We start from the raw sequence: 27,315 nt of genomic DNA, 5'->3' as shown, positions 1-27,315 counted from the left end.
GCTAACTTAGCTTTAATTTATATGTTATAAATAAGAAAGAGAGAAAGAGAGAAAAACATAAAAGAGAGAGAAAAGAACAAAAGAGAGAGAGAGAGAGAGAGAGAGAGAGAAGATGACATTACAACTGGGAGTGCTCATGTATAAAAATATTTATTTTCACACCAAAATCAAAACCGCAGCAGTGTGCATGTTTATGTTTATGGACACAGGAATGGATTTAATCTATTCAGCATATAAAGAGAACACAAACCTGATAAATACAACACTGTAATAACAAATAAACTGAGAAAAGAATTCCTAATAACAGCTTTAGGCTTTTAGGAGGAGAATAAAGTTCTGTATTTCTGTTCCAAAAAGTGAGAAACTGAGAAACTAAGTATGAAGTGAGAGGAGGTTTATCTGTGTAAATCCTTATTTATCCAAATAGCATCAGTCTGAGTCAGACACTCTGTATAAATGTGTGAATATATGAAGAAATGAGAGATTTATGCTAAACTAATCCTGAGGGATCAGATCTTCTGCTGTTTCTCCAGCACTGAAATAGAGCTGGACGCTTCTACGCTTCCCTCTTTAACTAAACACAAATCCTCAGAAATCCACACAAATCCTGACGCGCTGTTCGTTGGTTCTGAAGAAGCTCCAGCAGCCTGACGCACCAATCAGATCCTCAGAAAGCTCAGAGTCCAGGGAGAAGACCTGAGGTGGAGCTTCCTAACCTTCACTTCCTGCCGTCGTCACTGAGACTTCCTGTTTCTCACCTGCACCACCTCCTTCCTCTCCTTCAGGAAGTTCCCGAAAGCCACGCCCTCTTTACTCTCCTCCGTCACTGTGGGGGGAAAAAAAACACACACAAAAAAAACACCAGGTGTGATTATTAGCATCTGTGCACCATTATTATTATTATTCACTACTGATAATACTCAGCACGTCATCATCAACATTATTTATTTACATTTACAGTATTTTTTTCGCATTATAAGGCGCACCGGATTATAAGGCACATTATGTGACACTAGGAAGGAACAGGGGTGTCGCCATGTTTCCCATCTAAATTCAGCAGATCTTACTTTTGAGGGGGTGTGGGGGTGAGACCAGTAAAGCTAAGCTAAGCTAAGTTAAGTTAAATAAACAAAACTGTAATTCTTAAAAAAACAACAAAAAAAAAACTTATTTTAAAGTTAAACGAGTGCTGGATATTAATCTACAAAGATTTCTCTCCTGAAAACTGTTTATTTGGGTGAGTAAAGCGCTTCTATTTCTGTACAGTAAACTAAGGCTGGGTGCAGCAGCATTAGCATTAGCGGCTAACCGCTAGCACAAGACGAGATTAGCGCTAATAAATGCAACTCAACAGTGCTACCCTGAGGAACCCTGAGTGTTTCAGTAAACCAGAGTAATATTAGCTAGAGGTTTGAGTTTGTCAATAATCTGATCTACACATTTGCATGTATTTTTAAACACATCAAGCCAATATATAAAATATAAAACACGTTCTGGTTTGTTTAACACTTTTTAGTTTACTAAATAATTTAATTATTTCATTTTCTTCATAGTTTTGATTAATCTACAACGCAGAACATTTTAATATAATGAAAAAACACTGAATTTACAGTGTGTACAAACTTTGATTGGTACTGTATATTATTAATATCATATTATTAGTATACTGTAATAGACAGGTATTACTGTAGTAATTGGCAGTAAAAGGGTTTATACAGGTGCATCTTAAAATCTGCTGCTGTTGATCCACTGCAGTTTTGTTTTCCCTCAAAATCTTACAGCACTTCATATCTTACAGCTGAAAACAACTTTTATAGAGATGCGGATTTCATTTTCCAGCAGGATTTGGCACACTGCCCACACTGCTTATCAAAAGTACCAATTGATCTTATATAATATATAATATTCTTATTTTCTGAGACATAGATTTTGGGTTTTTATTGGCTGTAAGCTTCATAATCAATAATCAACAATAAAATAAATAAACATTTAATATAGATCACTCTGTGTTTAATACATCTATATAATAAATGAGTTTTTCATTTTCAACTGAAATATTACTGAAATAAAGTAACGTTTTAATGATATTCTAATTGTTAATTGGGGCTGAGGTCAGGGTTGTGTTTGTACAGAACAGATTTTTTGAAGAACTGAAAGACTGAATCGTTATTGAACATGATCACAGACAGAGCTCTGAGACTGGAGTGGGAGAAAAGAGTAAAAATAAATATATAAATAAATAAAGCCGCCCACACACAGTCTCCTTCATTCACTCTCAGTGTGTGGTGTTCTCTGTGCTTCAGATCGTGACTTCTTAGACTTCTCCTTCTTTCAGTGCTGGGTTTCCACCTCCACCTCCATTCACCTGCTGCTGTGCCCACCTCCCACCTCCCCCCCACGCCGTGCCCACCAGACCTGCCAATCACAGCGCATCTCACGATAACCACGATATCACTCAGTATTTCAGTAAGATAATTCTCTACTATACTTCACAGCATCTGTGTTTCTGAAGAGGATAAAATACTCCTTAATAATCAAATACCAGCAATTATGGATTTATTGGTGTTTCAGTTCCACACAATTTAACACCAATATTCTGCACTGCAGATCCACTAAATATGTGTTTAACAAAGTGCTGGACGATATGGCCAAAATTTATATCACGATATATTCCTTAAATGGAAATCTGTACCTACTACTGTCTGAAAATTTAATTTAAGACTTTGAAACCTCCTTTCACAAAAACTTTAATACTTTAGAAATAAAAGTAGTCAAAATAAATCAATGCTCAATATTATTTGCATATAGCAAAATAATAACATGACATCCCTGTCCAACATAAGCCAATATAACTATTACCAATAAAAATAACTTTAAATTACAACAGAGGCAGAGCTTCTTATTCTTTGTGAACAAATTTAACAGATTAAAACAAGTGTTTCAACTAGGATATAGAATACAATAAGCCTTTATATACGTAAAAGCAACAAGATTTTCCCGTCAAATAAACAAACCTACAGGCTTTATCAACTATGAATAACTTGAGCTATAAAAGTGCTTCAGTCAGTATAAGAAAAATATTGTATGTAGTGGAGTTGCTTGAAGTGGTGGAACAGTTTAGATGTATTAACATTACCGCTGCTGGTCGGCTGCACTCTCCGGCACAATTTGCAGCAAAGCGGCAAGGGAGCGGACCCGCGGCCGGCCTCGAGGATCCGGGGCCGACCGAACCGAGTCTACCTTAGCCTTGGATCCGCTCGTCCCGGCTCCGTTTGGCTCCAGCGCGAGACATATGTGCTGAGTAGCGAAGCGGACCCGAGCCTAGCCATTTGAACCTAGCCTTGCCTAGCCTAGCCTATTTGGCTACGTGCCTGTGTGGTTACGTCATCACGCACTGACGTAGCCCAGCTACGGGGGCTGAAAGTGTTGCGCTCTGGGGCGAGCTGACGCCAGTAAAAAACGCCTGTCCGTGATTCTAATACATATCGATATACCACAAAACTGATATCACCGTTATTGAAACATTTCTTATCGCGATAAATACCGATATCGAATTATTGTCCAGGCCTAGTTTAACATCACTGCGAAAATGTGCAACGGTGTGCCAAGTGGTCCAGCAGTCTAAAGCACTATGCCACTATGATCAGGAGATGGCTGGTTCGAATCCTGGTCATGCAGCTTGCTATCAGCTATCAGGGTAGATGGTGCCCTTTCCACTCATTACTCTCAGGGTGATGTCGAGCCTTATGTTCCCTCCTTTACGGTTTAAACTGCAGAGCGATGCGGAATCCGGAGACACATGGAGACAACGCATTGAAATTCGGTCATAGGTTGTGACGTGGGAAATTTCATTATCACAATGTTATTACTATTATAACCACCTTGTTATGACAAATGTAATCATTTTATGCATGTTCATTTCACTAGATGTGATCATTTGTATGCATGTTTATTTTATTAGATGTGTTTAATCACACTCAATATTCACAGTGGTAATTCACTTCATATTAGCTCGTTTTGCAGAGTTACCTTGTCGGTCATTCCGACATTTGTGTACGTGCTAGCTTGCAGAGAAACCTTGTCTGATAACCATTTTTGAGTAAACACCAGGATGTGAACGTGAAGAGGTTATGCTGACATTTCTGACGGGAAACAACCCTAAAAAAGTCTGCCTGGGAACAGAAGGGAGTTTCCGTCTTGGGATAGAAGGGAGATTCTGAAGGATGCCGTTGCAAGCGGGAAACCTTATGTCCATACATGGTTTAAGGTTCCGGATACAGCGGAGCGGGGATAAATAATGGCTCTGAGAGACTGTTACTCTCAGAGCACTTTCAGAGCGTGATGATTTCATGACTGATTGTACTCTCAATAATTTGCATTAATAAAAACTTGTTACTCATCTGACACGACTCAGAACTTAATATTTGTCTTTATTAATCGTCACAGGTATTTCCACCACAAACTGGCGTCACGAGACAGGATCCCAGAGTGATCGACGGACGGAGAAAGGTCCCTCTCATCGAGGACGCTCTCCGGTGAGACCGGACCCAAAACGAGGAAGGCCCACAGACAAAGGGACAGTACCGTGGGGGTGAAGGGGGGCAGGTCTCCATCCGCCGATCTGACGGGATTTAATAAGAACCGTGGTGGTAAGTGACAAAATCAGTTTTTGAAAAAACTTTAATATTAAATTCCCTCCACCGGTCCTCAAGCAGCTCCTTCTTGAGAATAAAATAGTACCTATATGGCAGTTAGCGGCCCTTTAAAGGGGTGGCAGTTAGCGGTATAGTATATGTGGCAGTTTTAACGACATATAACTCGTGGCAGTTAACGGCGTCTAAAGACGCGGCAGTTAGCGGCGTGTGTACAAAACCCACCTGGTTGATAAGGTCTCTAAGTACAGACGTGTATTAGAGTAAAATAGGTCCGGACCGCTAGAAGGACTGCAAGAATAGAGGAGGGTGAGAATAATTTTTGGGAACTAAATTTCTGAGTCAAAGTCAAGTGAGAGAACAACAAAATGGGATCCCACTTAGCTAAAGAATTAAAATATAACCCAAAAATACACACTGCTCCATTATTTCATGAGATGAGTAGAAATTATGGCACAGAGAGTGTAATGTATGTTCCAATTTGGATTAGATACTTTGGATTTCCAGTAAATGGCAGTCTTGGTGTTAGATATTTAGGGAGATTCAAGCAGAGGATACAGCAGCCGCCCATGGGGTGTCCACGGGCAGTAACTAATCATTGGAAAAAGCATAAGGAAAATATGTTAAGGGCAGCAGGGTTTTGGATAGAGGAGGCAGAAAAACGGGAGAAAGAAAGGGAGGGGGGTGCAATTAAACCCATGTCTCAGTGTCTCTCAGCAGTGCTCGATCCTGACCTGGACGCCGCCTGTCCCCGACGCCCACCACCTAACAACAATCAAGTAGGCGCTCCAGCAGCTGAGGCACCACCACCACCAGCAGCTGAGATACCACCACCACCGCCACCACCACCAGCGTATGCAGGCCCATTTCAACCCGGTCCATATGCAGAACTGAGGGAGAGGCTGGATGAGATGATAGCCAACACAAGTTTGGGGACCAACGCCCCAGCAAGTTCCCCGGTGTCAAGCAACACAAGGCAAAAGAGGCCAGGGGGGGGGGCAAACCAATCTCCCTCCTGCAAAGCCCCAAAACACAGGGCGTTTGGACCAGTCAGATGATCTGATTTTCGTAGGACCGATGGTTGAAGTAGCAGGGCATGAAGGGCCAATGCTAGTTCACAGATACTGGACTGAAAAGGACATTTTGGAAGTTTCTACTGGATTACCAGACCCACAACAAGTTGGAGGAAGGAAATTCGGAAATGAATTTGAGAACTTTTGTATTTCGTGCCGACCCACAGCCAACGAGATAAAGCGCATCCTGATGAGAAAACTTGGATCAAGTTACTGCAAGATTGACAGAGGTTGGCCGCAGCAGGACATCAGACTGGGTGATGTTCAGTGGAATCGAGATCCTGCAGCAGACCCAGATGTGAATTTGGAGTACAGGAACATGATAAGAGACTTAAAAGAGCGTCTTGTTGCAGCTTTTCCCCTTCACGTCAACATGGGAAAAATCGCTGAATGCAAACAGGAAGACGGAGAGACTGTGCAGGATTATATGGTTCGTCTAACCAGAATCCACACTGATCATAGTGGACTTGACGCTCCTGCAGCCAGAGCAGAAAATGCTGATGCGGTTTCTTCCTGGGAAGCACACTTGCGCAATAGCTTCCTACTGGGACTGAAGCCAGAATTGGCCAATTCCATCAAACAACACTGTATTGGATATTATCGACAACCTCTCAGCGTTATTGAAGATCATGCCAGACACTATGAGATTCTCTTCAAAAATCAAGAGAAGAAAAAGGAGAAGAAAAAGTCTGAAACGATGGATCAAGCTATGTTAACGATGGTACAGCAGGTAACGGAGCTAACTGTAAGCTCCCAGAGAGGAAAAGGAAGAGCACGAGGAAAAGGAAGAGGTAGAGGAAGAGGTGGACGAGGTGGACGAAGTGGATTTGCTGGTAACGGGCCTGTATTCCGACCACCAGCTCCTCAACAACAGCAACAAAACAGTCAAGAGGACGAAACTGAAGTGGATTGGACAAACAGGTGCTATGCCTGCAGAAGGGAAGGACACTTTGCTAGAAACTGTCCTGGAGAAGTTGACAGCAGTGCGTCAAACAAGTGACGGGCGGCGGAGAGGCAGGACGGCACAGACGAGTCCACTGAGTCATCGGACAGGGAAGTAGATCTTTCTTTCTCTTACCTTAGTTTAGTGCAGCAATTAACCAATAATCCTACAGCAATGCCAATGTTAAATGTTGAAGTATGCGGAAAGACATTGAAATTTATGGTTGACAGCGGTGCTGGTTATTCTGTAATTAGGGCTGAGGATTTGAAATGTGAAACACAACCAGGAAAACATACAGCATTAATTGGGGTAGGAGGGCAAATAGTTAAAGAAAAGGTGTCTGTGCCTCTCCAATGTTCTTTAAATGATCGATCCTTCTCTCACTGCTTTTTGATCTCCTCAACGTGCCCAGTAAACTTGTTGGCTAGAGATTTGATGTGTAAATTAGGTTGTAACTTGATTAGCTCACCAACTGGTTTATCTATAGAATTTGAACAACCATGCATGGTCCAATTTGCACCTGGGGCTCCAGGATATGCATATATGTGGCGTTGTGTAGAAGAACAGAGTGAAACAATGAAACATTTTCTGTCAGAAACAAAGAAACTGGTGACAAAGCCTTTAGAGTGGAAGCAAACTGATTTGCATTGTACATCCCACATTAGCAGTGGGCCAGACCATGAATACGAACAGTTATTTTACCACCAGACTTCAGAACCACTATCTACAACATTTTTAATTTGGGACAGTGAAAAGGCAGCAGCTATGGTCTCTTTAACTAAACAGCAGGACACTTTGTTCACAGTAGAAAATTCCTCCCCTCACATCTCCCTGGCCAGAGTTAACCATACCGTGCCATGGAAAAATATTGGTCCATGGGCTTTACGGGTGGCCAGGGCTAAAGATTGGGTTAATACAAAACACCCCAATGTGCAGCACAGCGCCTCCACCCACACGTGGAGATGCCCTTATCAGTATCGTTTGAAAACAGAGCCTACAGTGGAGCTGTTTGGCAGCGCGCCACTGGTGCAGGCGGTTTCGCTCACAGAGGAAGAGGAACTGGAGCTCAGCTCTCTCCCTCCTCAGCTGTGGGCCAGCAGTAAGTATGATGTAGGGTTCATTAAAGGCTGTGAACCTGTGTCCATTACACCTAAGTCTTCATATAGGCCTAGACAAGCTCAATATCCTTTGAAACCTGAAGCAGTTGAAGGCATTAGGCCCGTGTTTCAAGCTCTCCTTGAAAAAGGGGTCATAGTGCCATGCGCAGACTCACCAGTTAGAACTCCAATCTTTCCTGTTAAGAAGCCCGGCCGGGATGAGTGGAGATTTGTACAAGATTTGCAAGCAGTAAATGCAGCAGTTCAAGCACGAGCCCCTGAGGTTCCAAATCCCCACACTATTTTGTCTCAGATACCAACGGAACACACCCACTACAGTGTAGTGGATCTGGCTAATGCATTTTTCAGTGTTCCAATTCATCCAGACAGCAGATTCTGGTTTGCATTCTCCTTTGAAGGGAAAGCATATACTTTTACGAGGTTGTGTCAGGGTTATTGTGAGTCACCTACTATCTATAATGCTGCACTGAGAGATAGCCTGGCAAGCTTAGTTTTACCGCAAGGGGTCACTCTGGCGCAGTACATGGATGATCTTCTCATCTCTGCCCCCTCGCGGCAGCTTTGTAAACAAGCCACATTACAGTTGCTGAAACACTTGGCTGAGCAAGGCCACAAGGCCAGCAAAGCAAAATTACAGTACTGTAAGACTGAGGTTACTTTTGTGGGCCATGTCATAAGGGCAGGAGAGAGACGCATGGCAACTGACAGAATTGAGGCAATTTGCCAAATTCCTAAGCCCACAACAAAGAAGCAACTGCTTTCCTTTTTAGGAATGTGTTCGTACTGCCGCACTTTCATTTCCTCCTATGCAGAGCAGGAGGGCCCTCTAAGGGACATTATTCCTACAAAAGGGGTTAGCACTGCAAAACTGCAGTGGACACAAGAGGCAGAAGAAGCATTTATACAGCTTAAGGTGGCTTTGCAAAATATGCCAGCATTGGGCATACCTGATCCAACTAAACCTTTTGTTCAGATGGTAGATGCAAAAGGCATCTATATGACTTCAGTGCTTACTCAAAAACATGGAGATAAGCTTCGCCCTGTTGCATACTTCTCTTGTAAGCTGGACTCAGTGGCTCAGGGCCTGCCCACCTGCCTTAGAGCAGTGGCAGCAGCAGAAAAGGCACTAATAGCTTCAAGAGACATTGTGGCTTATGCTCCACTTACATTAAAGGTACCACATGCAGTGCACAACATTCTCCAAGATCAGAGAGTTGCACATCTATCAGCCCAGAGATGGCTGCGATATCACACTGCTTTACTTGACATGCCTAATGTTACAGTACAACGTTGTAGCACGCTCAATCCTGCTTCCCTCCTGCCAACTCCAGAGGATGGGGAGCCACACGACTGTCAGCTGTTGCTGCAGCACGCGTGCACACCACGAATTGATTTGCAAGAAGAGCCATTGCACAATGCGCAAATGGAGCTCTTTGTTGATGGCTCAGCAAGCAGAGATAAGACAGGAACGAACAGAGTAGCATACGCTGTAGTGTCAGCCACAGAGGTCTTGGACACTGGCGTTTTGCCCAGCTCTTACTCAGCACAGGCAGCTGAGCTAGTAGCCCTTACAAAAGCATGCGAATTGGCAAAAGGTCAATCATTGAATGCGTACACTGACAGCCGGTACGCATGGGGCGTGGCAAATGATTTTGGTTTTATGTGGAAGCAGCGTAATTTCCTGACAAGTTCAGGAACAAAGATCAAACACCATGAGCTGATTAACAACTTGCTTTCTGCTCTTTTGCTTCCCTCACAGATCGCAGTAATCAAGTGTGCCGCACACACATCCACAGGAGATCCAGTGAGCAGGGGAAATGCGTTTGCAGACAGCGTCGCTAAGCACACAGCTCATAATGCAAACATCACAGCTGCACAAATTTCTACACCAGAGCAGGAGAAACCTTCCTTAATTGACATTCAGTCAATGGCAACACCATTAGAAAAAAATTGTGGGCTAAAACTGATTGTTACAAAGACAATGGCATTTGGAGACAGAAATCCACCAACAGGCCGCTCCTGCCCAAACAATATGCTAAGGTTTTGATCAAAATTGTCCATGGGAGGAGTCACATGGCCAAGGGAGGGATAGTAGAGCAGATTTCCAGGTATTGGTATGCACCTGGACTCCACACACTTGCCCAAAATTTTTGTTCTTCATGTCTCATCTGTGCTCAACACACACACAGACATGCTGCACCACTCACACAGCAGCCAGCAGGTCATCCACCTGCCACAGAACCATTTCAACACTGGCAGATAGACTTTGTAGAGCTAACTCCAGCTGAAGGAAAAAAGTTTCTCCTGGTCTGTGTTTGCATGTTCAGTAAATGGATTGAAGCTTTCCCAACAGGTAAACAGGATGGAGAAGCAGTGGCTAAAGCATTTCTCAGAGAACTGATCCCAAGATTTGGTCTGCCAAAAAGGGTTTCTAGCGACAATGGCACACCATTTGTACACACAGGGCTCAAAAGTTTGACCAAATATTTGGGTATTGACATGCACAAGCATTGTAGTTACCACCCCGCCTCAGCAGGGGCAGTAGAGAGAGCAAACGGCACCATCAAAAATGGATTGGCAAAAATTACACAGCAAACAGGTCTAAATTGGGTCAAATGTCTCCCTCTGGTCCTGTGGCAAAGCAGAACCAGGGTGCAAGCAAAAACAGGCCTAAGTGCATTTGAGATTGTTTTTGGCAGACCTCCCAATGTAGGAGTGGGGCCCCCCCCACTGGAGGATCAACTGTTAGACCACACACTTGTTGAATACTGTATCTCATTGCATGATTCTCTTTTGTCTGCATCTCGACAGGTAAAAGCTGTGCTACCTCAACCAGCTGACCAACCCTTCCATAACCACAAGCCAGGAGACTGGGTGCTGATCAAGGATCTGCGGAGACGAAGGTGGAACCAGCAAAGGTGGACTGGACCTCATCTTGTGCTCCTGACGACCCACACTGCGCTGAAGATTGAAGGACGTGGAACCTGGGTTCATCACACACACTGCAAGAAGGCCCCCACCAAACCTGAAGAAGAGGAAGCTCTGGTTGATCAGTGAGTGGGTGTCTTAAGGTCTCACGGCTGGTGGGACGAGTGCGATTGGGCGTGCCCGCACTCTGAGCACTAAAGTGTCTACATAGGCTAGGGGCACCCACCCTGATAAACCAGTATCACCATGCTGTGGCTGTTAATGGTGGTGACCCTCCTACCTGGGTCCCATCAGTCCCTTCAGGACCGAGTGGAACAACAGTGCTTTGGAAACAAAGCATGCATGGCCACAGTAGCAGCAGCTGACGAGGTGTCTCCCAACAGAGAATGTATTGTCTGCCATAAGCTTGCTGTCCCCTGGATACCGACTCCTTTAAACAATGTGACCGCTGCTACATTGCTGAAGGATCCAGCAGACTGTGCTCTAGACAGGCAGATGGCATTTATGCTAAATGTATCAGCCCATTTCGCAGCCACGAAACAAAGCCCTCCATTTAATGGAAATGTGACTGCTATGTTTCAGATGATGCCCCAATGTAACATGACCCACCCCGGACCAAGATATGAGCCAAAATTTGCGAACATGTCTTTCACCACGGTGCCCCCTCTCAATGCATCCACCTGCATGTGCTCATCTGGAATAAGAGGAGGGCCTCGTTTAGGGTACACTGACTGTAAAGTTAACATCACCTTCTATGATAGCTTAGGCTTCAACTGTTCAATATCGGATGGCACTCACACCGTGAGACCCAACTACACAGAATGTCACATCATGTCAGGGGCCCGTACTTCGGGACCTGTGAGCTGGGTGTGTGGCCAAACTGCCTACACCAATCTACCACAAAAGAAGAGCCGAAACGGGACTTGGGTCCACTCATTCCCTTGGAATGGGTGTTGCACTCCAGCTATGGTGGTCCCACACATGGCAGTTCTCCCTAAGAACTCTTTGACTAGGAAACGACGAGCCGTGGGTTCGAAATACAACGGGTATGTCCTGGCTGACCCTTGGACAACACCTGGAGCATCAGTTGGATGGTCCCTTTTCCTAGGAGGTGGAACAACTGCTACTTTGAATAAGATCAATGGACTTGCATGGCAAATGTTGGTTATGGCTAATAGTAGCACCGAAGCCTTTTTTTCTAATAAATGCAGAGATGAGGGCCATACGTCAGGCTGTACTTCAGAATAGAATGGCTCTTGATCTTTTGCTGTCCCATGAAGGGGGAGTGTGTCAGGTTTTGAACACCTCTTGTTGTTTTTCAATTCCAGACTATTATGAGAACATCACTGACCTTGTAAGTCACATGAAACAAGCAATCCATGAACCTCCACCTGTGAATGAGCCATGGTTAGCATGGCTGGAGTCTTTTTTAGGGCCATGGGGACGTTGGCTACTGCCTATGGTCCTCCCTATTATTTGTTTGGGACTCCTTATCCTATGTATCGTACCATGTGTTATGAATTGTATCTCAAATATGATTACTCGTGCATTCAGTCACTACCAGATGTTTCAGATGATTCCAGGTGACGAAGACCCTGTTATAGGGCTATCCCTAATGCTTACTGAGGAACCTCAGTATGAGAATCCGAGCAATGTGTAGGAAATTGTGTGAGTTGATTCCTAGAATCAAAAGGGAGGAGTGACGTGGGAAATTTCATTATCACAATGTTATTACTATTATAACCACCTTGTTATGACAAATGTAATCATTTTATGCATGTTCATTTCACTAGATGTGATCATTTGTATGCATGTTTATTTTATTAGATGTGTTTAATCACACTCAATATTCACAGTGGTAATTCACTTCATATTAGCTCGTTTTGCAGAGTTACCTTGTCGGTCATTCCGACATTTGTGTACGTGCTAGCTTGCAGAGAAACCTTGTCTGATAACCATTTTTGAGTAAACACCAGGATGTGAACGTGAAGAGGTTATGCTGACATTTCTGACGGGAAACAACCCTAAAAAAGTCTGCCTGGGAACAGAAGGGAGTTTCCGTCTTGGGATAGAAGGGAGATTCTGAAGGATGCCGTTGCAAGCGGGAAACCTTATGTCCATACATGGTTTAAGGTTCCGGATACAGCGGAGCGGGGATAAATAATGGCTCTGAGAGACTGTTACTCTCAGAGCACTTTCAGAGCGTGATGATTTCATGACTGATTGTACTCTCAATAATTTGCATTAATAAAAACTTGTTACTCATCTGACACGACTCAGAACTTAATATTTGTCTTTATTAATCGTCACAGGTATTTCCACCACAGGTTGCCACATCTGTATAGAACCCTCAAAGGGGGGATTGGGATGATGGGTGTAAGGTCTAAAGAGACTGATGAGAGATCATACAGGAGGGAAGTTGTTGGATTTATGGTAAAACCAGCTGCACTTTTACACTTTATAATCAGTGTAAACATTTATTGACATCGATTATAAGACAATTACTTACACAATATGCTACTCAGCTGTATATCCCTCTATCACTAGTGATTCAGCTTGCCATCAACACCAGGAGGGTGAAGACTAGCACACGCCTCCTCCGACACGTGTGAAGTCAGACTCCGCCTCTTTTTGAACTGCTGCTGATGCTGAAGCATTGCCGAGCATCACAGCGCTAACACTCGGAGGAAAGCGCAGCGACTCGGTTCTGATACATCAGCTCACAGACGCACCCTAGGAGTGATGAGGGGAAAGGGCGCCATCTACTGTACTGTACCCACCCAGAGAGAGCAAGGACAACTATGCTCTCTCGGGGCTCCGGCAGCTGATGGCAAGCTGCATGACCGGGATTCGAACTGGCAATTATCTCCTTATCATAGTGGCAGCGCTTAGGATCACTGGACCAGTGGTAATAATTAATACATATATTGTTAAAATCTTGTCTCGTGAACCCAATAACATGTCTCATCACAACCCTACGTGTCGCAGCAAATCAATACGGACTATTACCTTGGTGATCAATATCATCAGTATCGCTGTCCATCTCCTCCTCCTCTTCCTCTTCAGGGTTTCCTCTGTTGAAGATCAGATCACTGGGGCCACTGATACCCGACGCTTCTGCAGAAGAAAAGCGTACTCATGAAATAACATTCATTTAATTACTCTTAATTCATTTACAAATTGAGATTAATTCTCTGGACTGGCTCCAACAGTGGAGTAGTCCATTAACAGAGCCGGACTCTGTTATAATCATATTTAGATTATTCATGCAGTAGAAGCTAATTGATGCTGCATTAATGAGCCGTAATTGTCCGTGTCTCTGAATTACTTTACCTGGCTCTACTGCCGTCTCCATCGAAACTTCACCCATGTCTTTACGGAGACGCTCCAGCTGTTCCTGCTGTTTCTTAGTCTGAGCATCAGCCTGAACACAGAACACAACACTAAATTATAAAACACTCATTCTGACAGACTGTAATACACTACAGGAAGCGTAGGGGGCGCTCTATAATGTTCATATGATCCACACTCAATATGACAGACTGTAATACACTACAGGAAGCGTAGGGGGCGCTCTATAATGCTCTATAATGTTCATATGATCCACACGCTCATTCTAACAGACTGTAATACACTACAGGAAGCGTAGGGGGCGCTCTATAATGCTCTATAATGTTCATATGATCCACACTCAATATGACAGACTGTAATACACTACAGGAAGTGTAGGGGGCGCTCTATATAATGCTCTATATTTTACATTTTAAGAAAAAGTATATTCCTTTGGGATTATACTTGGATTTCTGCATAAATTTGTCATTAAATGTTAAATTCTAATCTTCATCACAACAATAGAAGAACACAATCTTCTTAAACTAAAACCTCACAAAAAACATTATATTTTTGCATGATTTTATTGAACACAACATGTTAATATTCACAGTGAGGGGAAAAGTATGTGAATCCCTCGGCTAATGACTTGTCTAAGAGCTAATTGGAGGCAGGATGTGATGAGATGTGATTGGATGTGTTGGTTAAAGTTGTCCTGCCCTATGAAAACACACCAACACACCAGTTTTGAGTTTGCTGTTCTTAAGAAGCATTGCTGGATGTGAATCATGCCTCACTCAAAAGATCAAGCTCTCAGAAGCCCTACGTTCAAGAATTGTTGACTTGCATGAAGCTGGAATAGGTTACAAATCTAAAAAATATCTCAAAGTCTTGATGTCCATGTGTCCACGGTAAGACAGACGCTCTACAAATGAGGAGAAAGTTCAGAACTGTTGCTGCTACTCTCCCTAGGTGTGGTAAAGTCCTGTAAAGGTGACTGTAAGAGCACAGCACAGAATGAGGAATCAATGAGGTGAGGAAGAATCCTAGAGTGTTGGCTGAAGACTGAATACAGAAATCTCTGGCAACTGGATGTTCCACAGCAGTACTGGATAAATATACTGTGGATGGATGAAACCAAAATTGAGTTGTTTGGAAGGAAAACACATAACGCTATGTGTGGAGAAAAAAAAGGCACAGCACACCATCATCAAAACCTCATCCCAACTGTGAAACATGGTGGAGGGAGCATCATGGTTTGGGGCTGTTTTGCTTTGCTGCCTCAGGGTCTGGATGGATTTTGCCGTCATCAACAGAAAAATAAATTTCCAAGTTTACCAAGAAATTTAGCAGGAAAACTAAAGACCATCTGTCTCCAACTGAAGCTCAACAGAGGACGGATGATGCAACAGAACAACGACCCAAAACATAGAAATAAATCAACAACCGAACGACTTCAACAGAAGAAAATAAATAAATACTCCTTCTGGAGAGTCCTGACCTCCTGAACCCAACTGAGATGCTGCAGCATCATGACCTCAAGAGAGAGATTCACACCAGATATCCCATAATATTATAGCTGAACTGAAACAGTTTAGTGAAGAGGAATGATCCAGAACTCCTCCTGATCGTTCTGCAGGTCTGATCTGCAGCTACAGGAAACCATTGGTTGAGGTTTTTGCTGATAAAGGAGGATCAACCAGTTATTAAATACAAAGATTCACATACTTTTATTTACTCTCACTGTGAATATTAACATGTTGTGTTCAATAAAATCATGCAAACATATATATTGTTTGTGTGGTTTTAGTTTAATCAGACTGTGTTTGTCTATTGTTGTGATTTAGATGAAGATCAGAACACATTTAATCACCAATTTATGCAAAAAACACCAAGTATAATCCCAAAGATTCACATACTCTTTCTTGCAAATGTATTTTATGCAATGCTTTAAAAAAGGCTTAATAATAAATTGATTTTTACATCCCTAACTGTGATACTCTGCAGGTTTCTCCTGTTAGTTAGTTAGACAGTCGTTTGATCTGCAGGTTAAATAAGAATAATTATAAATATTAATCAGATTAAGCCCTTCTAATATCCATTCATTACTGAATTTATTAATTACTAATTTCTGAGAGAAGCAGGGCGAGATGAACACTTCTGCCAAACGCCCACCAGAACATTACTCACCAGCTCTTTATGCAGACGCTCGTATTCCGGCCGATATTCTCTAAATATCAGAGAAAAAACAGGAAAATTAGTCTTCAGCCCACGCGCAAACACACACACACACACAAGATTCATTCAGAACGCAGCAGCAAACTGGAGCAGAACATTCTGTATAGAAAACCTTACACAAAAATATTTGCAAAAATTATTAATAATGCAATAATCTAATCTTCTTAAAATACTTAATTTTACAAAATTACTAAATGAATAAATAAATGAATTTTACTAATCGGAGATGCAGGATGAAGTGAGCTGCAGGCGTATACAGCATGTTGGACATGAAGGTGAGCAGATTTAGACTGTATGTACAATCTTAAGCAGGTTTATTTTTGCACGCCTGGTCAAATTAGTGAATCAATTTAACTTTAAATATCTGTAAATACAACTTTTTGCACTTTTTTGGACTCAATTACAAATTGTTTACTAAATTTAACTTATTAAAAAAACTAATACAAAGCAACATACCTAAATTCCCTTACATTTGCACCATTTTGGTCTTAACTCATTGGCCACTTTATCAGAAACACCTTCACTGCAGCTAAACTGTATGAATGTAAAATTACACTATGTAGTCTATCTAATACTGCTGCACATTTTTCTGAGCAATCTTAAATGTTAAATTGAGAAATGAATATAACTTATGTTTTAGAATGCATGTTTAGAGGAAAGTGCCAGATCCCCAGCTCTGATACACCGGCTAACAGATGCCTGTACCAACCTGCTCTCTCTCAGACTCCGGCTGCTGATGGAGAAACAGCATGATCTACTGTACTCTCTCTCTCTCTCAGACTCCGGCTGCTGATGGAGAAACAGTATGATCTACTGTACTCTCTCTCTCTCTCTCTCTCTCTCTCTCTCTCTCTCAGACTCCGGCTGCTGATGGAGAAACAGCATGATCTACTGTACTCTCTCTCTCTCTCTCTCTCTCTCTCTCAGACTCCGGCTGCTGATGGAGAAACAGCATGATCTACTGTACTCTCTCTCTCTCCCTCTCTCTCTCTCTCTCTGTCTCTCTCTTACTCTCTCTCAGACTCCGGCTGCTGAAGTCAGATATCTAAAATAAGTGAGTTAATAAAATTCTTACGTCTCGTATTCTTTAGCTGCTTCAGCGACCTGAACGAACAGCTCATCCAGTCCAGAACCAGTTACTGCAGACACACCGACCACCTACACACACACACACACACACACACACATGAAATTAATAAATAAAAACAGGGGCACAATAAACAGTGACTGAAATCACATCCCACACAAACACCTAGTCATTTGTAAATGTGACAGTAGCTCCAGAATGAAGTCCATAGACTTTGGTGGATTGCTATTGTAACGGTGCAGCTACCTGGACGTGTTCAACAAACTCTTCTCAGCAGAGGAAACTGAGCTGCTGGTTGACGCTGTGAAGGAGCTCCAGCAGCTCATTTACGGGAACAGCAATGTTATTTTATTTACTATTCTGTTTATTGTTGATGTAAAAGTTGGGTTTGTGCTGCTGTGTGTTCATGTGTGTGTAATAAGTGGGGGCGTACGCTCGGCTCGGCACAGCGCCTGTGTTACCGAGATAGCGATGAACGTCTGACTGTTGGCGTCTGTCTAGGTTGTATTCAGTCAGTGGAGCTCCTGTGTTTTCTGTTACCAAAATAAACAAGATAAAACTCCAGAAATGTACCTGAACACACCTCATTTCCAGAACACCACGCCCATCAGTGTAGATATATTCAGAAGCTCTGCTGCTGTTTAAACCAGGCAGGAGGTGTGGGGTGTAAGATAGCAATAGAAGAGAGATTGTATAAAGTTTTACCCGCAGGTTGGTGTAGAACTCGTCCAGCACGAGACTCATGGAGCGCGTGAGGTTACTGACGTACGACGTCTCCTGATTCAGAGCGTCCTGAAACGTCTCGAAGTCCTGCATCCACTCCACCGCAAAACTGTGATCTATTATATCAGTCTGATATACAGAAAAACGGAGAGAGAGAATTAAGAATATTTGTAGAAACTGATTTATTAACATTAATAAATAAAGGAAGGCATTAATGATTACTGTGTTCAGATTTATTTTATATAACTAAACCCTGATTTTACTTCTTTTTTACCCATAATTTTATTATTAAATACCTTGTTCATAACAACGATGAAGGGCAGCTTGGTTTTGTAGAGAATGCTGCAGGAAACAGAAACAGAACAGATTTTAGTATTTTAAATACATTAATACACACATCCACTAACCTACCATAGACTCATCATTCAATACCTTACGTATGGAAGTAATAAATTATTATTTTATTGTAATATTAGCCTGTTTAAGTTGTACCAAGAACACAATAATTAAAAATAGTGTTTTGTAGGAACAAAAAAAGACTCAAACTTACAAAAAATTAAAATGCAAATAATGTGAATAAATGAAAGCAAAATGTGACCATTTTTCTAAAAGACTTATACTAAATAAATACATTTTATTTTTAAATCTTTATTTAAAAATCATCTTTATTAAGAAATGTTATAAATCTAATTTTATCAGGCTTACTTTATTGTATGTTACTCATCATGCAAGTTATTTTCTTTTCTTTTTACATGCTTTTATTATTTTTGCATCCTCTTTCAGACATTCATACATCTTTTTTTCATTTCTCTAAAAAGTATTTCATTACAAGCTAATGTCATTTTATTTGCAGTTTTACCTGCAGTATTTTACTGTGTTTTGGTCCATTATACATTCTGTTTATGTCTGTTTATATATGTTTATATATGTTGAGTTGTCAGGAAAGGTATTATTCAAATGAAATATGAATATAATAATAATTATTATTATTATAAATGGAGATGCAGGATGAGCTGACCTGCAGGCGTACAGCATGTTGGACATGAAGGTGACGGGATTCACACTGCGGGACGTGTCCATCACGTACATCACCACACAGGGGAAAGACGACGCCTATAAGAATATATTTATTATATTATATAATATAATAAAATACTGTTCTGCCATTTAGCTCTCATCAGTGTGATTTACTTGGATAAAACAGATAAAAAAAACAGATTAATGGAAATTAAAAATGAATAAAATGGATTTTGTTAAATTGCAAAGTTCAATTTTCAAGTTCAAAAAATGATAAATCTTCTTATTTTTCAATTAAAAAATGGAAATATATTTTTCTATTGACCCATTCATTAAAACTTTGGACTCAATATAAATTCTTAAAAAAAATATATATATATACAGTGAGTCCAAGAAGTATTTGATCCCTTGCTGATTTTCTTTGTTTGCCCACTAATAAAGACACTATCCTTCTGCACTTTTAATGGTAGATATATTCTAACATGGAGAGACAGAATATCAAGACAAAAATCCAGAATATAATTTTAAAGAATATATTTTAATTAATTTGTATTTCAATGAGGAAAATAAGTATTTGATCCCTCTTGCCAAACACACTCAATACTTAGTGGCAAAGCCTTTGTTTGCAAGCACAGCGGTGAGACGTTTGTTGTAGTTAACCACAAGTTTAGCACACACACCAGGGGGAATTTTGGCCCACTCTTCTTTGCAGATCCTCTCTAAATCATGAAGGTTGGTGGGCTGTCGCTTGGCAACTCTGACCTTCAGCTCCCTCCATAGATTTTCGATCGGATTGAGGTCTGGCGACTGGCTGGGCCACTCCATGACCTTAATGTGAATTTTCTTGAGCCAATCCTTTGTTGCCTTTGCTGTATGTTTTGGGTCGTTATCATGTTGGAAGACCCAACCACGGCCCATTTTCAGATCCCTGGCAGAGGGGAGGAGGTTGTCCCTCAGGATTGTGCGGTACATGGCTCCATCCATCTTCCCAGTGATGCGGTGAAGTAGCCCTGTACCCTTGGCAGAGAAACACCCCCAAAACATTATGCTTCCACCTCCATGCTTGACGGTGGGCACAGTGTTCTTGGGGTCATAGGCAGCATTTTTCTTCCTCCACACATGGCGGGTGGAATTGAGGCCAAAAAGTTCAATTTTGGTCTCGTCTGACCACAAAACCTTCTCCCAATAACTTGGTTCATCTTTCAAATGATCATTGGCATACTTGAGGCGCGCCTCCACATGTGCTCTCTTCAGCAGGGGTACCTTTCGGGCACCGCAGGATGTGAATCCATTGTTGCGCAAAGTGTTGCCAATTGTTTCCTTGCAAACTGTGGTCCCAGCTGCCTTCAGGTCATTTGCTAACTCCTGCCGAGTGGTTGCAGGACGATTTCTGACCGTTCTCAACATCATTGCCACCCCACGAGGCGAAATCTTCTTTGGAGCACCGGGCCGAGGTCTGTTGATTGTCATGTTATACTCTTTAAACTTTCTGATAATTGCACCAATAGTTGTTACTTTCACATCCAACACCTTACTAATCTTTTTGTAGCCCATTCCAGCTTTGTGAAGGTCAACAATTCTGACTCTGAGGTCCTGTGACAGCTCTTTGGTTTTACCCATGTTGGAGACTTGAAATCTGTGTGATCTGTCTGATTCTGTGGACAGGTGTTTTTCACACAAGTGATTAGTGAGAACAGGTGGCTTCAGGTCAGGTAACAAGTTGATTGGGAGTGTCTAACTGGTCTGTAAAAGCCAGAACTGCTAATGAATACTAAGGGATCAAATACTTATTTCACTCCATGAAATACAAATCAATTAATATATATTCCTTAGATTTATTTTCTGGATTTTCTTTTTAATATTCTGTCTCTCCATGTAAGAATACATCTACCATTAAAAGTATAGAATGATCATGTCTTTATTAGTGGGCCAACGAAGAAAATCAGCAAGGGATCAAATACTTCTTGGACTCACTGTATATATATATATATATATATATTTATTTATTTATTTATTTATTTTTTGCTCCACTTATTCAGCTGAAGAACTGATAGCTTAGCACACTTGGGCTTCAGGGGTGGAACATATGGTATCATATGCAATAATATCACCAAAATATCTGAGAAAATACTGATTACAGTTTATATACAGCACTAAATATATAAATACACTTTAGTTATTGTGGAATATTACTTTATTCTTTAGTTTATTATATTATTGTAGATTATACGCAGCAGGATATTTACCAGTGCTTCAGTTATGATGGTTCCAGACGCTGACCAGGTGAACACCTCGATCTGCCCAGGTGTGTCAATCAGGACATACCTGCACAGGTAAAACAGGGTTTCATTAATAAATGAATGAATTCATTAATCAGTATTTAAATATAAAGCAATTTTCTTATTCAAACCTGCAGCTGATCAGATACAGAAACACTTACTGATGATTGTGCTGCTTCTTCTCGATGAACTTCATCACCTGAAGGAGCAGCAGAACAGAATTACACACTGAAACCCAACACAAATAACCAGAGAACAGCGCCACCTGCTGCACACTCTGAGATTACCTGATCAAAACGAGTCGCAAACAGGTTTAAAGAGGTGACGATTCCTCCGTTCGGCCCTAAACCGTATCTGAACCTGAGTTAAAGACTGTGAAAAATACTGTAAAATACTGTAAAACACTGTAAAACACTGTAAAACACTGTGAAACACTGTGAAACACTGTGAAACATGAGGATTTAATTCATTTTAATGATTATTAACATCAAAGTATTGGTGAATACGTCTGTAAAACACTGTAAAACACTGTGAAACACTGTGAAAGACTGGGAAAAAATAGGATTTAATTCATTTTAATGATTATTAACATCAAGTAGTGGTTAATATGTCTGTAAAACGCTGTAATTATTATTATTTGTTGTGAAAAAGGCAGATTTTAAAGCTGAGGATGAATGTTGTGTTGGTGTTGTATTCAAAACTTGTGCTTAAACATAAAAAAACACTTTTAATACCAGATTTAAAGAGCTGCACCACCTATAAATTAAACTGTTTTTAAGGCTGCAACAATTAGTCGATATAATCGACAATATCGCTTATAAAAAAAATCATTGTCAACTAATCGTTAATTTTGCAGCACTAAACAAGTACTGGCGACACTTAAAGTTTACACTGAATTTGGCTTGTGATTATATATTTCCTCATTATAAATATATAAGGACAACTAGATATTTGATATCAAGATATTTGAAGGACATTTAAATCCCATTTTTAGCTGTTTTAATAAATTTGAAGTGATAACAGGAAAAGCTAGAAACAGGAGTCGTACCCACAGCAAGCAGAGATGAAGGACACGGCAGAAATAATTAGGGGTGTGACGAGACACTTACATCATGAGAACGAGAGTGCAAACAATAAGAACAAACCACAACCAGTCACATTAAGACTATGGTTTGTGTTTTTTTCTCCTAAATCTCCTAAAATACCGTTTATTGTTTCCACTGGAGCCAAAATGCAGCCAAACCTACAACTTAAAAAGTGTGTATGCAGCCAATGCGACGCATAGGGGCGCTGCACTAAAGGGGGCGCCAAATGAAAGCCCCAAATACATTTTCTCTCAGGAGAAACAGCCAATCAGCTTGCTGGTTTTGCGGAGCGCGGTGGGCTAGTAATGACAGAGCGTATCTCCTCCAACCACTCCCCCCCAGGGGGCGCTGATACTACGTTTAAATACACCACAAACAGTACTGCTGTGTTGCCAGATCCCGCTTAAAAAGTCCACACTAACCTATTTTTTTTCCCGCGAGACAGGTTAAAGCTTGGAAATATCGTCACGTTTTAATCTCGTGCCACGAGATCTCGTCACACCCCTAGAAATAATCGTTGACTAGTCGACTAATCGGAAAAATAATCGACAGATTAGTCGACTACCAAAATAATCATTAGTTGCAGCTCTATAATATATTAGTACATATAGATATGCAGTAGACTAGGGCTGCAACTATTGACTATTTTAATATGACTAGTTCAGTATTTTCTCGATTAATCGATTAGTCATGACTATTTTTATCATGACCTCTATTCGTGTTTTTATTGGTGAGGCTCCTGAGCCTAAACTTTTAGAGCCCTACACAGATTTAGCAGAACTTTTTGATAGTCAACGTACAGATATAAAATTACAGATATATAATACTTATACAGTATATGTATAATCATACAGATGTACAATAACAAAATGTATACATTACTTTGAATTTGACCATGTTTTGATAAAAAATGTAGTTAATCTCTTCTATTGTGAGGAAGTTTCTTTTAATAATAATAATAATAATAATAATAATAATAATACGTTTTTTTTACGAATGCAAATTACCATTAAGTCCGTTTATTATTTCTACATTATTTGTGTCTCAGCTAGGAGTGTGCCATACCGTATCGTATGCGATAATATCGCCAACATTTTTAAATATGGTGAACTATGATATTATACCCTAAAAATATGGGGCCATATCACTCATCCTGTTTATCACATCAGGGTTCTACTTTTTTACTGTTTTTAGCAAAAGAAAAAGTCACACTGTTCTCATTACCCATTATATATCTACTAGAGACAGATTATATCTGTACAGTATCATTTATTTTACTTTAATCCTGGATATATGGAGATATTTGGAGTGCATTATTATTATTATTATTATTATTATTAGTATCGTGATATTCTGCATCATTGACCTCTTTTACAAATCTGATTAAATTCTTGTACTTTTTAATGTCTCAGTTAGGGGTGTGACATAAATCGTATGCAATAAATAAATACAATTTTTATTTTGTTGCAGTAGTGTATTCTTGAAAAAAAAAAATCATTAATTTATATCGCCAAGTGTACCGTTATCGCAATGACCATGAAATATCGTGATATTATTTTAGGGCCATATCGCCCACCCCTAGTCTCAGCTGCCTCTTCCACAAGGTGTACTGATTTAAACACACATTAACAACTAGGCAACACATTTTATATCCATTATGTTGACTAATTATTGACATAATTGCCATTCAAACATAGGAATTTTCTCACTACAGGACAAAAGGAGTAAAATGTTTTATTATAGACACATTATTTTTCACATTATAGACTTTACCCAGTAATTCAGAGCTAAGAAACAAATGGTTAGAATTAGTCTATGGAGGAAAAACACCACCAGCCAAGTAAAATAGAGATAGGTAGGTGTTTAGATGTTTAAAGCAGTTGGATTTTTACTCTCTGGAGCTGGACTATCCACCTCTGTGAGTAACTATAGGTTTAAATAGGATCTCCGGTGGATTTGGTGTTTTACAGAGACTCTAAGACTAGGTCAGTGTCTGAACTGCACTAAGCAGGGCATTATTACACATGTTGTAAAGTAACATATGACATTGCAAAGACTGTTATTAGTGTAAAAATGTCTTAATTTTAAAACGTCTCGTCTCTAAAATCTTCCGAAACAACTTAAACAAAATAACGAGTAAATTAGTTTTAAGTATTAATCTATTTGCAAATATAACACATCTACATATAACATAAGAGCTCATCAGTCACGTCACAGTGAGTCGGTATGAGAGCAGTAAAGGATACTGTTTCATCACTTCTTTATAGTTGACCGTGTCTCTGATATCTGCAGATAAAACACAAAACAGTATTAATTATTAAATCTCTTTATATTTAAATTTAACACTTAAAACATTTAAAACAGACTGGAGATGCTGATGAAACTGAACACTGACTGGGGGCGGAGCTTCCAGGAGGAATCTGGAACCGAGCTTTATGGGATCTGAAGTTTTTACACTAAATGTAAACTTACTGCTCGTACAAAGCACTAGAGTACTAAAGCACTTAGAAGGGGTGATATTATACAGCTCTGTAAAAAATGAAGATTCCACTTCAGTTTCTGAATGAGTTTATCTGATTTTGCTATTTATAGGTTTATGTTTGAGTAAAATGAACATTGTTGTTTTATTCTATAAACTACAGACAACATTTCTCCCAAATTACAAATAAAAATATTCTCATTTAGAGCATTTATTTACAGAAAATGAGAAATGACTGAAATAACAAAAAAGATGCAGAACTTTCAGACCTCAAATAATGCAAAGAAAACAAGTTCATATTCACAAAGTTTTAAGAGTTCAGAAATAATCAATATTTGGTGGAATAATCCTGGTTGGTTTTTAATCACAGTTTGTTTCATGCATCTTGGCATCATGTTCTCCTCCACCAGTCTTACACACTGCTTTTGGATAACTTTATGCTGCTTTACTCCTGGTGCAAAAATTCAAGCAGTTCAGTTTGGTGGTTTGATGGTTTGTGATCATCCATCTTCCTCTTGATTATATTCCAGAGGTTTTCAATTTGGTAAAATCAAAGAAACTCATCATTTTTAAAGGGCTCTCTTTTTTTACAGGGCTGTATACTAATGTATTGCAACATTTTGTTTTGTAATACTGTATCAATTTTCAAAAACAATAGTATTGATTAGTTTAGTATTAGCTTAGATGTAAAGATTGGTGTCAGAAGTGGTTCAATAAGTTTTGCGTATAAGCTCCGCCCACTAGATAGCAGTGTTATATTCTTTCATTAGATCCAACTGTTCTGATTGGATAAAAATTTTACTTTTACCGATGTTGGCTGGAAACGGGACTTCGTGGACGGCAGGGTCGAGGTTAATAACGTACGGAGGAGAATTCTTAGAGTGGAGAAAAGCAGTGAGACGCTGTAAAATAAAAACAGAAGATAAAGAAATTATTAATATTATTATTATTATTATTATTATTATATTATATATTATACCATGCATAGGCCTGTCAAAATAATTATTGCTGTGTGGACAATATATTAATAAATATATACATAAATAATTGCGATAAACAATATTATTGTCATTTTACATCCATTTTATGCCACTAATATAATGCTATTTTAATTCTGATGAGTATTCAGACATTCAGACTGACATTAAACATTTTTTTTTATATAAGCCCCTCATAAAAAAGTCATAAATAAAATGAAATCACAGTTTTGTAAGTTTTTAAGACTTTCTGGCAATTCACATGAATGTGCTTTTCTCAATCAGATTTTTTTTTTTGTTACACTATTATAATTTTCTACAATTTTCTTGGTAAATGTACTGTTTCCAAAATAAACAAAAGTTTACAGATTTATTTTATTTCTACTAAATGAAAAAAAAACGGTAATATTTATATGAACTAAAAATATTTGTATTTATTTTGTTGCACTTATTATTGCAATTATTATTATTTTTTAAATCAAAGTTTTGTCAAATCACCAAGAATATTATTATGATAAAAAAAACTGAAATAACGTGACAATATTTAAGCGCCACCTCTATTCTGTAAATAAAATATTAAAATAAAAAGTTCATAATATTTATAATAAGACAATATATATTTTTTTATTGTTTTAACAGGCCTTGAACTAAACTCCAATATAAAACCAATACCTATCCAAAACCTCTGTTTATAAAATATCTATATTTATAGTTTTATTTAAATCTGGAAAAGTCTGCAATGACTATTTTATACTTTAAATTAGAACTTAATAAAGTAAAAAACTTGTGTGATATGTGATTTCACATATTTTGATCCAGTGTTTAAATGTTAAATAAAGTAAATAAAGAAGATAATAATAATATTAAAACACATTAATATAAAAACAGATAACATTCGGGTGTTTACATAGTTCTGAACATGTATTTAATGATTAATGTGTGTGTAATAATTAAGCTGAAGTAAATGTACAGCACTCTGTGTAAAGTTTAGAGAAGCTAAAACTGATCTATATTTTCTATTTTTGATTATTTTTAAAGCTAAACTTGGATTCTTTTCGAATTGTCCGTTCCACCTTAAATAGAGCAGTAGCAATAGAAAAACACCTTCAGGCGCCAGAATGGAACTATGGAACATTTAAGGTGGACCGGAGGAGATAGCCCTCGTGTATCTGTACCTGTACAAACGTGGTTTTCCCGGATCCAGCCATTCCCAGAACGATGAGACAGACGGGCTTCTCCCGCGGGCCGCTCTCCCCGCCCGCCCCGGCCTCCTGCTCCCCCGCGGCGGGTCTATCCTGCGGGTTTTCTCCCGGAGCTCCGTCCCCGGTAATAGAACCACCGGCAGCCGCCATGCTGTACACTACCGCAGCGCCGCGGACCACGTGA

The 27,315-nt window shown here is 39.9% G+C and overlaps 1 protein-coding gene across 1 annotated transcript; it reads right to left on the bottom strand.

Annotated features, from left to right (window-relative positions):
- Positions 1–131: 131 nt before the first annotated feature.
- gpn1 (GPN-loop GTPase 1) lies at positions 132–27,315 on the bottom strand. Its single transcript, XM_022664773.2, has 14 exons — positions 27,105–27,315; positions 25,761–25,854; positions 24,720–24,759; positions 21,676–21,742; positions 21,550–21,587; positions 21,356–21,434; positions 19,111–19,205; positions 18,389–18,434; positions 18,075–18,221; positions 17,358–17,440; positions 16,235–16,274; positions 14,048–14,138; positions 13,724–13,831; positions 132–826 (listed from the first exon to the last, which is right to left on the bottom strand). Exons 1-14 carry the CDS (start codon positions 27,279–27,281, stop codon positions 735–737), a joined length of 1,197 nt encoding a protein of 398 aa, XP_022520494.2. The 5' UTR covers positions 27,282–27,315; the 3' UTR covers positions 132–734.

Source organism: Astyanax mexicanus, chromosome 14 (genome assembly GCF_023375975.1).
Source record: "Astyanax mexicanus isolate ESR-SI-001 chromosome 14, AstMex3_surface, whole genome shotgun sequence".
Classification (NCBI taxonomy): domain Eukaryota; kingdom Metazoa; phylum Chordata; class Actinopteri; order Characiformes; family Acestrorhamphidae; genus Astyanax; species Astyanax mexicanus.
The sequence above is the reverse complement of the archived record's forward strand: the minus strand, read 5'-3'. Positions and strand labels throughout refer to the sequence as shown.

Bases quoted from the DNA above. Each gene is read 5' to 3' on its own strand.
- gpn1 (XM_022664773.2), bottom strand. From the start codon at position 27,281: ATGGCGGCTGCCGGTGGTTCTATTACCGGGGACGGAGCTCCGGGAGAA. The intron at 19,206-21,355 runs GTAAATATCCTG...ATATTCTTATAG, and splicing joins CCATCATAACTGAAGCACTG to GCGTCGTCTTTCCCCTGTGT. The intron at 14,139-16,234 runs GTGAGTAATGTT...TTCTGTGTTCAG, and splicing joins AGCGTCTGCATAAAGAGCTG to GCTGATGCTCAGACTAAGAA.